At 55.4% G+C, this 14,950-nt stretch overlaps 1 protein-coding gene across 6 annotated transcripts in view; it reads left to right on the top strand.

Annotated features, from left to right (window-relative positions):
* Window positions 1-1,461: 1,461 nt before the first annotated feature.
* The window catches only part of STIM1 (stromal interaction molecule 1), a 68,521-nt gene continuing 55,032 nt past the window's right edge, over window positions 1,462-14,950 (top strand). For all 6 annotated transcript variants that reach the window (XM_083362382.1, XM_083362380.1, XM_083362381.1 and 3 more), the window contains exon 1: window positions 1,462-1,693. In XM_083362382.1, the coding sequence (XP_083218508.1) occupies window positions 1,582-1,693 (112 nt within the window). In that variant the 5' untranslated portion in view covers window positions 1,462-1,581. The remainder of the gene's footprint in view (window positions 1,694-14,950) is intronic.

The following is a 14,950-nucleotide window of genomic DNA, read 5'->3' as shown; positions in this document are numbered from 1 at the left end:
GTTGCTAAGTGAGACAGTTGTTAAGTGAATTTTGCCCCATTTTACTTTCTTGCCACAGTTAAGTGAATCATTGCAGTTATTCGGCTAGTGACACGGCTTCCCCATTGACTTTGCTTGTCAGAAGGTCTCAAAAGGGACACCGCAGCTGTCATAAATATGACTCGGCGTCCAAATTTTGATCATGTGACCCTGGGGATGCCACAACGGTTGTAAGTGTGAAAAACAATCATGTCCCCTTTTCAGTGCCCTTGTAACTCTGAATGGCCACTAAATGTAAATCAGGGACTTCTTATTCCTACGTTGCTTACACAGGAGGCCATCTACAGACCATCCCTTCAAATATCCGCTCAGCTCTTTCTCGGAATTCTTCTGCAAGGCTTCATCCACGGGCAAAGCCGCAAAAGGAGACGCATCGCTCTTGTTTTCGTTTTTAGACGCGTTTTTTCTCCTGTTAGCAAAATCCTGCTTTCAAAGCTGGCGTTTCTCCAGCCTTGGGAGCCGCGCCCGGGCTGCAGAAGCCCCGACCGCCCGGGCAAGAGTGCTGGGCCGGCGGGGGGAAGATCCGGGCCGAGGGCCATTTGCAAGGGAGCAGCCGAAAAGCAGCTCCGGGACTTCCTTCTTCCGAGCCACGCGCTTTCTCACGGCCACGCGGGGCGGGTCCTCCGTGGGGTTTTCCCCAACAGAGGGGAAGGAAAGGGGGCGTTCTTTCCGTGCCTACGGACGACGGCGCGAAAGCCCGATTTCGTCCCGGGGTTTTTCCAGCGACACGTGTATGGATGCCCAACAGTTGAACTCCGCAAGTCTTAAAGTTGCCGAAGTGGGAGACACACCTCTCCCCCCCCCCCAGCCCCGGGTGCGGAGTTTAAGAGTGGGAAATGCGGTTTATTTTAGGAAGGAAGACCGGGCGGAGAGGGGAGCACGGTAATAATAATAATAGGAGAATAACGGAAGAGACCTTGGAGGTCATCTAGTCCAGTCCCCTTCTCAGGCAGGAGACCCTATATCATTTCAGACAAGCGGCTGTCCCGTCTCTTCTTGTTCCCTACCCCTCAATCACCAACTCGCCCAATCTGCGTGCCCACAGGCTCGCGAGTCTGCGCGTCGTGCGAAGCTTACAACACGCGTCGAAAGGCTCCTTACGAAACGCCTGGAAGCGGAGGCGGTGGCGAAGCGGCACTTGACCCGGAGCCGGAGATTCCCACGGTGGAAGGTGGGGGTGGGGGTCCGCTGCACGCGTCTCCACGTGCGTGCGCGCCTCCCTCTGCCGCTAGGGGCCGCTGCCGGCCGGGAGCTCTCTCCGCGGCCGAGCCCTGTCGCGATTGGCCGGCGGGGCCGAGTGGGCGGGATCGGCCCCGCCCCCGGCGCCCGCCCGGACTTGGTGCGCGGGCGCCGGGGCGGGAGAGACCATTCGGCGCGGCGGGGGGAGGAGGGGACGGGCCACGCGGGCGGGCGGGCGGGGGAGGGCGCGCCGCTTCCGGGAGGGGCTCACCTGGCCGCAGCTGCACCGGACGCGTCTCCACCTGCCGCCCCGGGCCGGGCCGGGCGCGCCTGCTAATGCGGGAGCGGAGGTGACCCGGCGACATGGCGCTGTGGGGCCGCATCGCGCTGGGGCTGCTCTGCGGCCTCCTCCTGCCGCCGCCGGGCCGTCCGGACGGCAGCCCCGGCTCGCACCTGGACGAGGCCACGCTGGAAGGTGAGCGGGGGGCGGGCGGGGGGGGGAGGGAGGGGCCTCTCCCGGCTTCAGGGACCCCCAGGCCGGGACCCCCGGGCCGCCTCTCCCCGGAGCCTCCCGGGGTGGGGGGCGGGCGCTTTTGAACCCTCTGCTCCCGCGGGGACTCCCGCGCCCATAACCCCCTGCCTGGGTGGACTCCCGCGCCCATAGCCCCCTGCCTGGGTGGGCTCCCGCGCCCATAGCCCCCTGCCTGGGTGGGCTCCCGCGCCCATAACCCGCTGCCTGCCCGGGCGGACTCCCATGCCCAGAATGCGCTGCCTGCTGAGTACCTGTAGTTCCCAGAGTGCCCTGTGTGCAGGGCCGACTCCGGTGCCTACAATCCCCCGCCTAATGGCTGACTGCGGACTGCCCTGCCCGCCTGGGCGGACTCCAGTGCCCAGAATCCCCGGGGCTGGAGCTCTGCCCCGCTTGGAGCCGGCCGGCCGAGGGAGCGAGCGAGCGAGCGCGGAGGGGCTCCGGGCGTCCGGCGGGGCGGGGGCGGGGGGGGCTGCCGCGCCCGGAGAGGGTCTGGGGGCTTCGGGGGAGGCGGCGCAGGAGGGCCGGGGAAGAGCCGCCGGTCGGGCAGAGCCCCCCCCCAGCTGGCACCGCTTGCAGGGCCGCCTTCCTCGCCCTGCGTGGCTCGGGCTGCCCGGGCGGCGGGGCGGCGGGAGGAAGAGGAGGCGGGGGGTCCCCGGGGCCGCAAGTGGGGCGCCCAGCCGGGGTCCGCGCTGGCAGTTGCCGCCGCCCGCTCGGAGCGGGGCTTCCTGGGCGCCTCCGGCCTCCCCCCCTCCGAAGCCCCCTGGAGCCGGGACGCCTTTTCCTGCTGCAAAGCGGCCGAAAGCTGCGGGGAAGAAACCCCGGCGGCCTCCCAACCCTGCCAGGTGCGGTGGGAGTGCGGTGTGTTGTTTGGGTGTGTTGTTTGTGCAACGCGAGAGGAAACCTGGCCTCGGGAGAGGCTTAGGGAGCGTGGGAAAGAGAGGCGGGCAAGCGGTTCCCAAGCTGTGCCCGGTCTGTCCATTCCCAACCTGGGGGTCCCGCCGGTCTGTCCACCCTCTGCCAAACATCCCCAGTGAAACACACACACACACACACACCTCCCTCCCTCCCTTCCCAGCTCTTAACACCTGGAAGCTTTCCGCCCTTTGAGGGAAGGGGGAGCTCCCCGCCCAGGCCGGGTCCTCAAGATCTGACGTGGGCTTGGTGGCTGCTTTGGAAGCAGGCAGCTGGCGCAGAAGCCCTTGCAGGCAGAAAAGGCCAGAGTGGGTAACCGCAAAGGGAGGCCGGTTTGTGGAGGAAGAGGAGGACCGAGCCGGCCTGAGTGCAGGTTGAGCTGAGCTCCTCTTGCAATTCAGGAGGTTCACGTCTGGTGCGTTGTGGCCGAAGCGGGAAGGCCTGGCCGGATCCAGGCTGGGAAACAGACGTTTAAGCAAGAGGTCTCCAAACAGCGGTTAGGGTTTGCAGGGCTAGGCAACCTTGGCTCTTTTAGGACTCGTGGACTTCAACTCCCAGAATTCCTGAGCCAGCATGGCTCAGCTTGGAAACCTCTCCTTTTCCCCTCAGCGTGGCTGGCTCAGGAATTCTGGGAGTTGAAGTCCACCAGTCCTAAAAGAGCCCAGGTTGCCTACCCCTGGGTTAGGGTTAGGGTTAGAGCTGGGAGTTGAAGTCCCCAAGTTGCCAAGTTTGGAGAGCTCCGTTTTAAGCACTCTTGTGCGTTGTGTCTTCCCTGCAGCCCTTTGGCTGAAACGCCCTGCCTTCCATTTCTTAATTGACTTGATCTGCCCGCTTTCCAGCGAGCGATGGGACCCACCTTCAGAGCGTCGCCAGAAGAGCCTGGCGTAAGACACAGCGCCCCTTGCCAAGGCAGGGAGCAGGGATCCAAACACGTTTGCCTGCCAAGGAAGGATAATGGAGAGGAAGCGTGCCAAGCCTAACTTCTCTTGGCAGGGAGTTCCAAAGCCCCGAGCAGCCACGGAGCTGGCTTGCCCGTGGGTTCCCACCCGGCGGGCTTCAGGACTGGAGGGCCTGGCCTCTTCTGCTGGTCTGAAAGCTGGGCAAGCTTACTTTTAACTCTCTCAGGTTGTATGTGTGTTGTTAGGCACAATTTGGTAGCGCCCCAGAGTTCACTGGAATTGTTTTAACGTGGGCATTGTGTACCTCCGATAACCAGGCCAGTAAATTGTAGAACCTAGAACCCTAGAGATGGGAGGGACCTTGGAGGTCCTCTAGTCCAGCGTTTCCCAACCTTAGGAACTTGAAGATGCGTGGACTTCAACTCCCAGAATTCCCCAGCCAGCTACGCTGGCTGGGGAATTCTGGGAGTTGAAGTCCACGCATCTTCAAGTTCCTAAGGTTGGAAAACGCTGCTCTAGTCCAACCCCCTCCTCAGAGAAGGGGAACTTTTACAGGTAGTCCTAGACCAGGGGTCTGCAACCTGGAGAACTTTTAAGACTTGTGGACTTCAGTTCCCAGCTGGCTGAGGAATTCTGGGAATTGAAGTCCACAAGTCTTAAAGTTTTCCACTTTGCAGACCCCTGTCCTAGACCAGTTGGGCCCAAAATCGGTTGCTAAGCCAGACATTGTTGATAAGTGAGCTGTGTCCCATTTTACGGTCTGTCTTGCCACAGTTGTTAAGAGGATCAGTGCAGTTGTTAATTTAATCACACGGTTGTTAAGTGGCTTCTGGCTTCCCCATTGACTTTGCCTGTCGGATGGTCGCATGTGAGCCCCGGGACAGAGAGCTGTAAATGACGAGTGTCTTTAAGAATCTGTACAATCCTGGCTAGTTCTGATATTTTGGCTTCTGTCTCAGCTTTTTTGCAGTTGGTTGTGCCACATCTGAGCCACGTGGGGGAAGTTTCCAAATGTTTTGTAGTTTGTCTCTGAGGACTGCCTGGGTCTTTTTGTGGGGGTGTCTAATTTGTCTAAAATGTGAATTTCATTCTATTAAAAATCACCCCCATCCTCTGGTTGTAGGTGGGTCTTCTCGTTCAAATGTCTGCAAATTCATGGAAAATTAGGCTGTAGTCTTGTATCTATTTATCCGAGAATAGTCTCCCTGGGTAATTCTGTCTACATCTGGAATTCTGCTGCAGCGTCTTTTATTTCATTTTGTTTTATTTTTTAAAATCTATTTTATTTTATTATTTATTTATTTTATTTACGTGCTTCCCATCTCGCTACAGGTCGTCCTTGATTTCCAATCACAATTCAGCCCAAAATTTCCGATGTTAAGGGAGACAAGTTGTTAAGTGAGTTTTGCCCCATTTTACGACCTGGGGTTAAGTTGGCCACACGGCCGTTAAGTGAACCCGGCTTCCCCACTGACTTTGCTTGTCAGAAGGTCGCAAAAGGGGATCACGTGACTGCAGGACACTGCGAACCGTCATAAAGATGAGCCAGTTGCCGAGCGTCTGAATTCTGATCATGTGACCCTGGGGAGGCTTGCATCGGTCGTAAAGCGGTCATAAGTCACTTGTTTCAGTAAATGAACTGTTGTAACTGGAGGACCAGCAGCATCAAGTGACATAAATAATAATGTGCAACAGTAAAAGGTTAAAGGCATTAAAGCCTTTGGGCGTTAAAAGCTAAAAGGATAAAATTCACCGCCAATGGAAGCCCCCAGGCGTCTTTGCAGCAGTTAGCCAGTTTCTGCCTTTTATGGGTTATGTTGTACCTCCTGCCTGGAGCCCCTGTTAATCGAGTAACAGCTGAGCTCGGAAGCCCCCCTCCCTCTTGCCCCCCCCAGCAACCTTTTTTTGTTGGAGGGAAGAGCCTTTGTGCCCCCCACCCCACCCCAAGGACAAGCTTGTCTGCTGAGGTCCCAAATCCTCCGAAGAGGCAATTTTATTCTGTCTAATCTAGAACGGATTCTCTTTCAAGAAAAGGACGGATCAAGTGACGCTGCCTAAGGGGGTAGGGTTACAGCCGCCTCTCGGTGGGACTGTGCTCTCCAAATTCGGACCTCCCCCCACCCAATCCGTCCAAATTCGGACGTGCCCATCCGTCCACCCCCCTCGCCCGCCCCTGCCTGCCACGGTCCTCTAAATAGTTTGGATCTGAGTTAGGCCCTGGGCTGCTGACCTGGCTGCCCAGGCTTCTTTGGGGAAGGTTTAAGTCAGCCCTTTTAGGGTCCCCCGGCACAGGGTGGTGGAAGGACTGCACAGATCCTAGTTCGGCAGCACCCGGTGCCAAAAGTGGTTTATTTGGGGTGGGGTGGAAAAAGTGAACAAAACCCATTGCTGGCCAGGCTCGGTGGCTCAGCCTGGAGTGTAGAGGTCAGTGTTTTATTGGCCAGGAGCCGTCCACCTACCTCACCACCGCCCTGGAGCCCAGGATTTAGGTTGCTAAGGGAGACAAGCGAATTTTGCCCCATTTTACCACTTTTCTAGCTGTTAAGGGAATTGCTGCAGCTGTTCAGTGAGTAGCTCAGTTGCCAGCCAGGTCAGGATCACAATCACCCCCCTCCAGACACACACACACACACACACACACACACACACACACACACACACACTCTGATTGCGCCCACCTCCTGCTGCTGGGGGTCAAGGTGACTTGCAGGCATCCCTCTGCCCTTCCAGAAAGAGTCTAAGCTGCCCAATTTCCTCTCGGCCAACTGTCCCCAAGTCTTCTGGGGATGGAATTCAGCTCCTTCATTGCTGCCTAGCTAGCCCAAGGGGGGGCGGGGGGGGAAAGGACGTCAGCACCAGTCAAGGTGGCGATAAAAGAGCAGTGGTCCAAGGGGAGGGGCTGCGCACTCCGAAAGCCCCTCCCTTCGGAGCCGCAGGGGACGCTTCCCAGCTGTCCCCCACAGATGTGAAGCAGGTTAAGAGAGCACCTGAGAGAGAGGGGCCGAGGGGGGGCCTTTGTGGGTGCTGCTTCTGACACGACTGTAGGCAGAGCCCCTGGACGCGGCTGGAGAGTGGAACAGGACCCATGGAAGTGGGTGGCAGGGCCGGATCCTGCTGGGTGCTCTGGAGAGACAGCATTGCGGATGGCATCAAGAGAATATTTGTAGCTCAGGGTTAAGCTCTGTGTGTGTGTGTGTGGGGGGGGGGTCCTTGGTGCTCCCTGAGCTTGGTGGGTTTTCTTGCAGACATTTCATGACCCAACTAGGTAACATCATCAGGGCTAGAAGGGAGGAGGAGGAGGAGGACTGTGGGGTCCTTGACGCTCTGAGCTGGGTGGTTTTCTTGCAGACGTGTCATTGCCCAACTATGGAACATCATCAGTGGTAGAAAGGGGGGGGGTTGCAGAGAAGAGGAAGAGGGTGGGAGGAGGAGGAGGAGGAGAGGACCCAGAAGGAAGGGAAGGACCCTGTTCTCCTTGGTGCTCTTTGCGCTTGCTGGTTTCCTTGGAGATGTTTCATGGCCCAATTGGCTAACATCCCCAGTGCTGGAAGAAAGGGGGGATTGCGGAGGGGAGGAAGAGGAGGAGAAGGGAAGGAGGAGGACTACGGGGTCCCTGGTGCTCCCTACGTTGGGTGCTTTTCTTGCAGGGGTTTCATTATGCTGATGTCTCCCAGCTTGGAAATGAAGAGGCTGCCAGAAGCCCACCTAGCTCAGAGGGCAGCAAAGGAGACCCCCCCAGGATGAAGAGAGCTGTGGGGCTTCTGTTGAGGTCCTGCAGATGGTTCCCCTCTGCCTTGCGGACACGTCCTTCTCCAACCAGGTGCCCTCCAGAAGGGCTGGCGAGGGCCATGTTTACTAAACAGCAGGTGTCTGGTGGGACTCTCTCCAAGGAATGCTGGAAGGCGGCCCCCACCCAGCCAAAGGGATGGGCTCCTCCATCTGGGGAAGATTGGGGGGGGGCTCAGGCGTAAGTAAGAGAAGCTGCGTTCAGGTTCCTTTGCATCTCTTTGCCTTCATGGGGGAAACTGAGGCAATAAAACAACAAAATAAGGAGGGAAACCATAAATCGAGGAAGGGGCAATTTGGGAAGGCCAGACGCCCCTCTTCCCCCCAAAGCATTCCCTATTGCAAATCTACAGAATTGATCTAACAGGAGAACAAACTTTGGTCTTAAACAGCAGGGGGTCCCCAGGGCCTGTTGCTAACTGAACAGCTGCAGTGATTCACTGAACAACTGTGGCGAGAAAGGTCGTAAAATGGGGCAAAACTCATTTAACGACTGTCTCGCTGAGCAATGGAAATTTTGGACTCCCCTGTGGTCGTAAGTCAAGGGCTTCCTGTATATCTCACAAGGTGGTTTCCAGCTAGGACAGGGGTAGGCCACCTTGGCTCTTTTATGACTCGTGGACTTCAACTCCCAGAATTCCTGAGCCAGCATGGGGGAACTATGGCCCCCTCATGACTCCTGGACTTCAACTCCCAGAATTCCTCAGCCAGCACGGCTCAGCTTGGAATCCTCTCCCTTTCCCCTCAGCGTGGCTGGCTCAGGAATTCTGGGAGTTGAAGTCCACCAGTCATAAAAGAGCCGAGGTTGCCCACCCCTGAGCTAGGAATAAGGTGAATAATAAAAAGATAAAAGCATTATTTTGGTCGCAAAATCAAAACCATGAATGCGAGAGGACACAGTCAAAGCAGAACAACATTATTTGGTGCTGCTGTTCCTTGTGACGTCCCAGGGCGACCATTGTCTTTCTTTAAAAAAAAAATAAAAAAATTGTTAGACTTTTGCAATGTAATAAAAGTATAAACAGGAAAAGCAGGGAAAAAAGCAGGGCTAGAATTTTGGCCTCTGCCCTTTTTCCTCTCCAGTAATTGCCGCCTCACACTTTCCCCTCGTTCCTTAACCTTTTCAGTCCCCAAATCCATAAATCCTCCCCTCAGCCTTGTCTTCTGTCAGCAAAGAGTCTATATAAGGCTTCCAGCCTTTCCAAAAATTCTTTATCGTTTTTTCCCTGACCTTTGGGGAGATAGCTTCCTAGCACCAAAATGATGCATTTCTTACTCCCAGCCTTCTGTTTCAGAAAATATATATATAGGGAGAGAGATGTGAATGAAAAGGCAGTGGCCCTCTTCCCCAAGGCGGAGAGCTGAGGTGGCTGAGGGCGGGATTGGGCACAACTCTGGTGTGTAACACAGCTGCGTGGAAGGAGAAGACCTCAACAGGCATCTCTGCCTTGGGACTTCATTAGCAGGGAGAGCGTGTGAAGGATTGCAGGGGGGGGGGAGAGATGGCTGTTCTCCCATGGGGGGCATTTGCAAGTGTTCCAAGTGAGGCAAAGGCCTACCATGGGGAAGGGATCTCCGTAGCTCAGGGCTGGACTGACGAGGGGTCCCGGTTGCTCTCTCAGCTGGGTGGCTTCCTTGCAGACGTTTCACGACCCAGCTAGGGAACATCATCAGTGCAAGGAGGGACTGGGGTTTGTGGAGTGGAGGAGGAAGAAGAGAAGGAGGAGGACTGTGGGTGCTCTCTGAGCTGGGTGGCTTTCTTGCAGATACTTAATTACCCAACAAGGGAACATCATCAGGGCTAGAAGGGAGGAAGGAAGGAAGGAAGGAAGGAAGGAAGGAAGGAAGGAAGGACTGTGGGGTCCTGGGTGCTCTCTGAGCTGGGTGGTTTCCTTGCAGACGTTTCATGACCCAACTAGGGAACATCATCAGGGCTAGAAGGGGGGAGGAGGAGGAAGGAAGGAAGGAAGGAAGGAAGGAAGGAAGGACTGTGGGGTCCTTGATGTTCTCTGAGCTGGGTGGTTTTCTTGCAGACGTTTCATGGCCCAACTAGGGAACATCATCAGTGCTAGAAGGGAGGAGGAAGGAAGGAAGGAAGGAAGGAAGGAAGGAAGGAAGGAAGGAAGGAAGGAAGGAAGGAAGGAAGGACTGTGGGGTCCTTGATGTTCTCTGAGCTGGGTGGTTTTCTTGCAGACGTTTCATGGCCCAACTAGGGAACATCATCAGTGCTAGAAGGGAGGAAGAGGAGGAGGAGGAGGAGGAAGACTGTGGGGTCCTTGGTGCTCTCTGAGCTGGGCTGTTTACTTGCAGACATTTCACGTCCCAACTAGGGAACATCATCAGTGCCAAAATGGAGGAGGAGGAGGGGGGTTACTTTCTGTTTGTACTTGAGCAGCTTGCCCTGTCATTGTGGGTGGGAGTGTTGGTAAACAAGGATTTTTTCCTTTGCCACCTGCTGCTTTTCCTTTGATACCTTGTGGATGGCATCTTTCAGAACTGCATCTGCTGGGCAGCAACTGAGGGCAGTTGGGAGGAGGCTGCGTTGTCGTTTCTGGGCCCTTCCTGCTGCTTGCTTGCTTTTGCGAGTGGGGCAGAGGCTTCCCCACCGAGCGGGCCACGCTTGCTGGCCTCCCGGGGACCCTGCTCCTAAACGCCGCCCCTGATAGGATCCGTGGCTCTGCCCGGATTGCACGGTACGTCCTGTGTAAAAAAAGCAACACTGCGTGTTAAGTGAGAGAGAAGGGGAATGTTTTTAGGAAGAAACCAAATACCTTTGAATCATCGAGGAGGGATTTTCACAAGGGTTGGGTGAAGAAGAAGGTTGCGATCCACGCTTTGGGGATCCAGGAGCCCCAAAGGATGAGCGATTGCTCCCTTCTAAAATGTTGTGTTAGAGCGTGCACAACGGCAACAGCAACCGCACTTAGGCTCCTATACGCTTCACAGGGCCTTTACAGCCCTCTAGGCCAGCGTTCCCCAACCTTAGGAACTTGAAGATGCGTGGACTTCAACTCCCAGAATTCCCCAGCCAGCTATAGCTGGCTGGGGAATTCTGGGAGTTGAAGTCCACGCATCTTCAAGTTCCTAAGGTTGGGAAACGCTGCTCTAGGCCGTTTACAGGGACAGCCTGTTGCCCTCAACAATCTGAATCCTCATGTTACCCTCAGAAGGAGTCAACCTGGAGCCCGTCAGGATCGAACTGCCAAGCTGCTGGCAGTCAGCAGACGTAGCCTGCGGTGCTGCCCCCACCCCCACCCCGTGCCCCCAGGGCTCTTAGGGAGAGGAGGGGTTTGCTTGTGCAGCCAAATAAGTCATAACTGCAGTTTATCAGTACGCCTTTTTATATTTTTATAAATAACTCAGGGGTGGTGAACACATCCAACAGTTCTTCCTCTTCCTATTTTCCCCAGAACAGCAGCTCTCTGAGATGGAGGGACTGGCCCAAAGTCACTCAACTGGCTTTGATGCCTGAGGCGGGACTAGAACTCCCCGTCTCCTGGTGACTGGCCCAAAATCACCCAGTTTTCTTTCATGCCTAAGGCGGGACTAGAACTCACCGTCTCCTGTTGATTGGCCCAATGTCACCCAGCTGGCTTTCGTGCCTAACAAGGAACTAGAACTCCCCGTCTCCTGGTGATTGGCCCAAAGTCACCCAGCTGGCTTTCATGCCTAAGACAGGACTAGAACTCTCTGTCTCCTGGCTTCTTGCCTGGTGCCTTAATTACTAGATCGAACTGGCTCTCTTAATTTATACTAAGTATGAATAAATCCATCCTACCGTATATCTCTAATTGTACTTACTAGTGAAGAGATGCTGATGTGGGCCTCCTGCCAGCCTCTCCATCACTTTTAAGGCTTTTAAGAGGAGACGGGACAGCCGCCTGTCTGAAATGGTCTAGAATCTCCTGCTTGAGCAGGCGGTTGGACTAGAGGACCTCCAAGGTCCCTCCCAGCTCTATTCCGATGGATTGTTTTATTTACTTAACTCTTGGAAGCCAGCAAGGCCGAACCGTGTTGATTGGCTGGGGCTCAGACATGGTTTAGGCCAGGTGGTCTGGCAGTCCGACATCGGGGAAGGACCCACCCGGCTGTGGAAAGCTGCACCCGATTAGCACATCCTTCTTTGCTGGGTTTGGCATTCTTGGATTGTGAGCTGGTTTGGGTCCAAGCTGCTCCCAAGTCATCTTCATGGCCATTCTCAACACTCCTTCAGTTGCAGGCCATTACTCTACCGGTTGAATGTCTCACTGGTGATGGCAGAGAAGTTTAATCCACTTGGAGAGTGTTGATTCTGAAAATCCTTGTTGGGCTCCAGCCTCCAAGCGTTGTCGCTTCGAATTTCTGCGGTCATAAATAACCACGGAAGAACTGACGGGCTGAGCCCGGCCATCGCTGGGAAAAGAGGCTGGAACTGGGGCCAGCTCGATTCAGGCATTTTGAGCAGCGCGATTGCCAGGCGCTGTGAAAGAAGAGCATGCAGAGATTCCACACACACACATCCCCCCCCACTAAAAACCGGGTGCGAGAACTGGCGGTTGTCTGGTCAGGGCACACGTCATCAACTGGAAAGAGCTGATGCAGTTGTGACTCTTCCTTGGCAGGGGAAGGCAGGGATGGCGGTTGGCCAAAGCTGATGCCAGGAAGGAGGGTGCCTCCCCAGCTCCCCCCCCCAAGTGCACCCTGCCCCGTGGTCTGGTGAGCCAAAGGGGGAGGCCATCGCTGGCCACGGGGCTGAAGACAGCTGGATTGCAGCCAGACATGGCCGCAGGGAGGGAGAGCTTCAGAGAATAATAGGTTGGAAGGGACCTTGGAGGTCTTCTAGTCCAATCACCCGCTTGAGCAGGAAACCCTGTGCCATCCTGGTGAAATAGATGTCCGATCTCTTCTTGAAAACCTCCAGTGACGGAGCACCCACAACTTCTGGAGGCGGGCAGTTCCACTGGCTAATTGTTCTCCCTGCCAGAAAACTCCTCCTTGGTTCCAGGTTGCTTCTCTCCTTGACTAGTTTCCATCCACTGCTTCTTCTCCTGCCTTCTGGTGCTCTGGAGAATAGCTTGACTCCCTCTTCTTTGGGGCAGCCCCTGAGATACTGGAAGGCTGCTACCATGTCCCCCCACCCTCCCTTCCTTCTCTAGGCTAGACATACCCAGTTCCCTCAATCTCCTTCTTCCTAGTCATTCACTCCTAGAAGAAGCTGGGTTTTGGATCCCTTGTCCCCTGAGAAGGGTGCTAAGCCATCATACAGCATCCTTGTTTATCATGCAGTTGATGACTCAACCTGTTGCGTGGCCCTAATTGACCGTGGCTTTCCACAAACGTGGCTCGGCACACTACACACCACTTGTGGAGTGCAAGAGTGAAGCCCAAGAAACGTATTCCTTCCGAAACCTCCCAGAGAGGGGAGACCTGGCTGGGTTTTGCAGCCCAGGAATCTGAGGGTAGTTGAGGCGCCACGTTCTCTGCTCCACGGCCCCTAGGCTCTCCCTTCTGGAACGTTCCCTCTCGAGAGCCATAACCTGCAAGGCTGTCGGTTGGGGCCAGCCTGTTTGTGTGACTCTGGCATCCCCCATCTCAAACCAGGATCTGCCAGCCCAGCCTGTCGCAGCCTTTCTCCTTTTGCTCGGCTGATGCGTGTGTGTCGCACAGGCCTGGCGTTCTGCGTTGTGACGGCTGGTGTGATTCCTGAGGGCAGGGAGGGGGTGCTTTGGGGGGACTCGCCCCAGGGAACTCCGCTCGTGCCCAGCACCCACCCCCCACCCCGCCCTCTTCCTGCGGGGCGCAGACCCTCCTGTGGCCGAGCAGCGTGCAAAGCGGGCAGCTTCTCTGCAGTGCCCTAGTCAGGAAAATGTTTTTACCTTTTGGATAGGAGAGGAAAGAGGAAAAGGTTTCCTCGCACACTTACGGAGCGGCTGATGCTTGTGTTGGCTGGCCCCTGGCTCCGGCTCGCTCGCTCGCTCTGCCCCGACCAAAGGGTGCCCGGCTGCCAGGGGCCGTGGCAGTGCCAGGCTGGAGCCTGGAAACTCAGCGCGGAGACCTGTCCCTCTGCAGACAGAGAGGCCATCTGGGCCTGCTTTGGAGAAAGGCACTCCCGGGGCCTTGCAGGATGGAGAGGGAATACGTTTAATTAATGTTCCCTTTAATTAAGTTCAAACTGTTTTAATTCATCCTTGCCTTTCAAATTTTATGCAATGGCTTTATTTTAATATGTATGCCACCCAGAGTCCCTCTGTCAAGGAGATGGATGATTTTAAAATTAGATAGAGATAGATGTGAGACAGACAGAGAGAGAGAGAGAGAGAAGAGAAAAGAGAGAAAGAGATGGATAGGTATAGGAGATGGATGGATGGATAGACAGACAGAACAACATAGATTGTTAAATAGAAATGAAAGAGGAATAGGAGAGATGCAGATAAAGACAGATAGATAGGGAAAGAGAGAGAGAAATGAAGATAGAAAAAGATAGATAAATAGATATGAATGTGAGATATAGGAAGAGAGAGAGAGAGAGAGAGAGAGAGAGAGAGAGAGAGAGCGCTAGAGAGAGGTGTGAGGGAGAAAGAGAGATAGAATTAGATATAGACAGATAGCTAAAGAGAAAGACGGAGAAATATTACCCCTGTGAGAAACTCTGCTGGGCCTTTCTGCCTCGTCATTCCTCGTGGAAGAGACCGGATTACTATTGTTAGGAATATATTGGAATATATGCTAATCCAGGAAGCGAGCCCTCTTGTCTGGGGCACCAGTTTCCCTTCTGCTCTGGGCAGGAACCGGCTCCGTTTCCATCTCAACGGGGCAGCGGAGGACGGGGGACAGGAAATGGGCTCTTTTGTGGCAGGAAGCCTTTCGGGAAGGGAGGGAGGGAGGGAGGGAGGAGGATGACCGGCCAGCCAGAGGCCTCTGGATCTTCCCCCCCACTCCCGGGGCGAACGCTTGGAGGGATCCTAGAACCGGCCTCCGGCTGCCCCTTCAGTGGGTCTACTACCCCTTGGATGGAAAGCAGTTGGGTGCCACCTGCTCAGAGCCTGGTGCCAGGAGGGCCCATCCATCTCTAATTGTAGTTTCCATAAACTACTAGGAAGTAGCAGGTAGGACGATTGAAGGCCTGGAGGCTAAAACATACGATGAAGAACGGTTGCTGGAATTGGGTCTGTCTAGCTTAGTGAAAAAGAAGCACCAGGGGGAACAGGATAGCAGCCTTCCAGTCTCTCAGGGGCTGCCCCAAAGAAGAGGCAGTCAAGCTATTCTCCAAAGCGGCCGAAGGAGGCAGGAGAAGAAGCAACGGAGGGAAACGCATCAAGGAGAGAAGCAACCCGGAACTAAGGGGGGAATTTCCCGACAGCAAGAAGAATTAACCAGTGGAATGGAAGTTGCCTCCATAAGTAGTGAACGCTCCATCACTGGAGGTCTTAAAAAGAGACCGGGCAGCCATTTGTCTGGCAGAGTGTTGGGTCTCCTGCTTGAACAGAGGGTTGGACTAGAAGACCTCCAAGGTCCCTTCCAGCTCTGTTAATAATTCTGTTGTTCTGATTTACCTGTCTGAGTAATAGCTGGACGACATAGATTTGCCCCCTCTAGCCGGTGGGTGTGGGGGGTGATGGTAGGG

The sequence above is a fragment of the Vipera ursinii genome (genome assembly GCF_947247035.1).
Source record: "Vipera ursinii genome assembly, chromosome: 4".
Classification (NCBI taxonomy): Eukaryota; Metazoa; Chordata; class Lepidosauria; order Squamata; family Viperidae; genus Vipera; species Vipera ursinii.
Note: the sequence above shows the minus strand (reverse complement) of the source record. Positions and strands in the feature narration are given on the sequence as shown.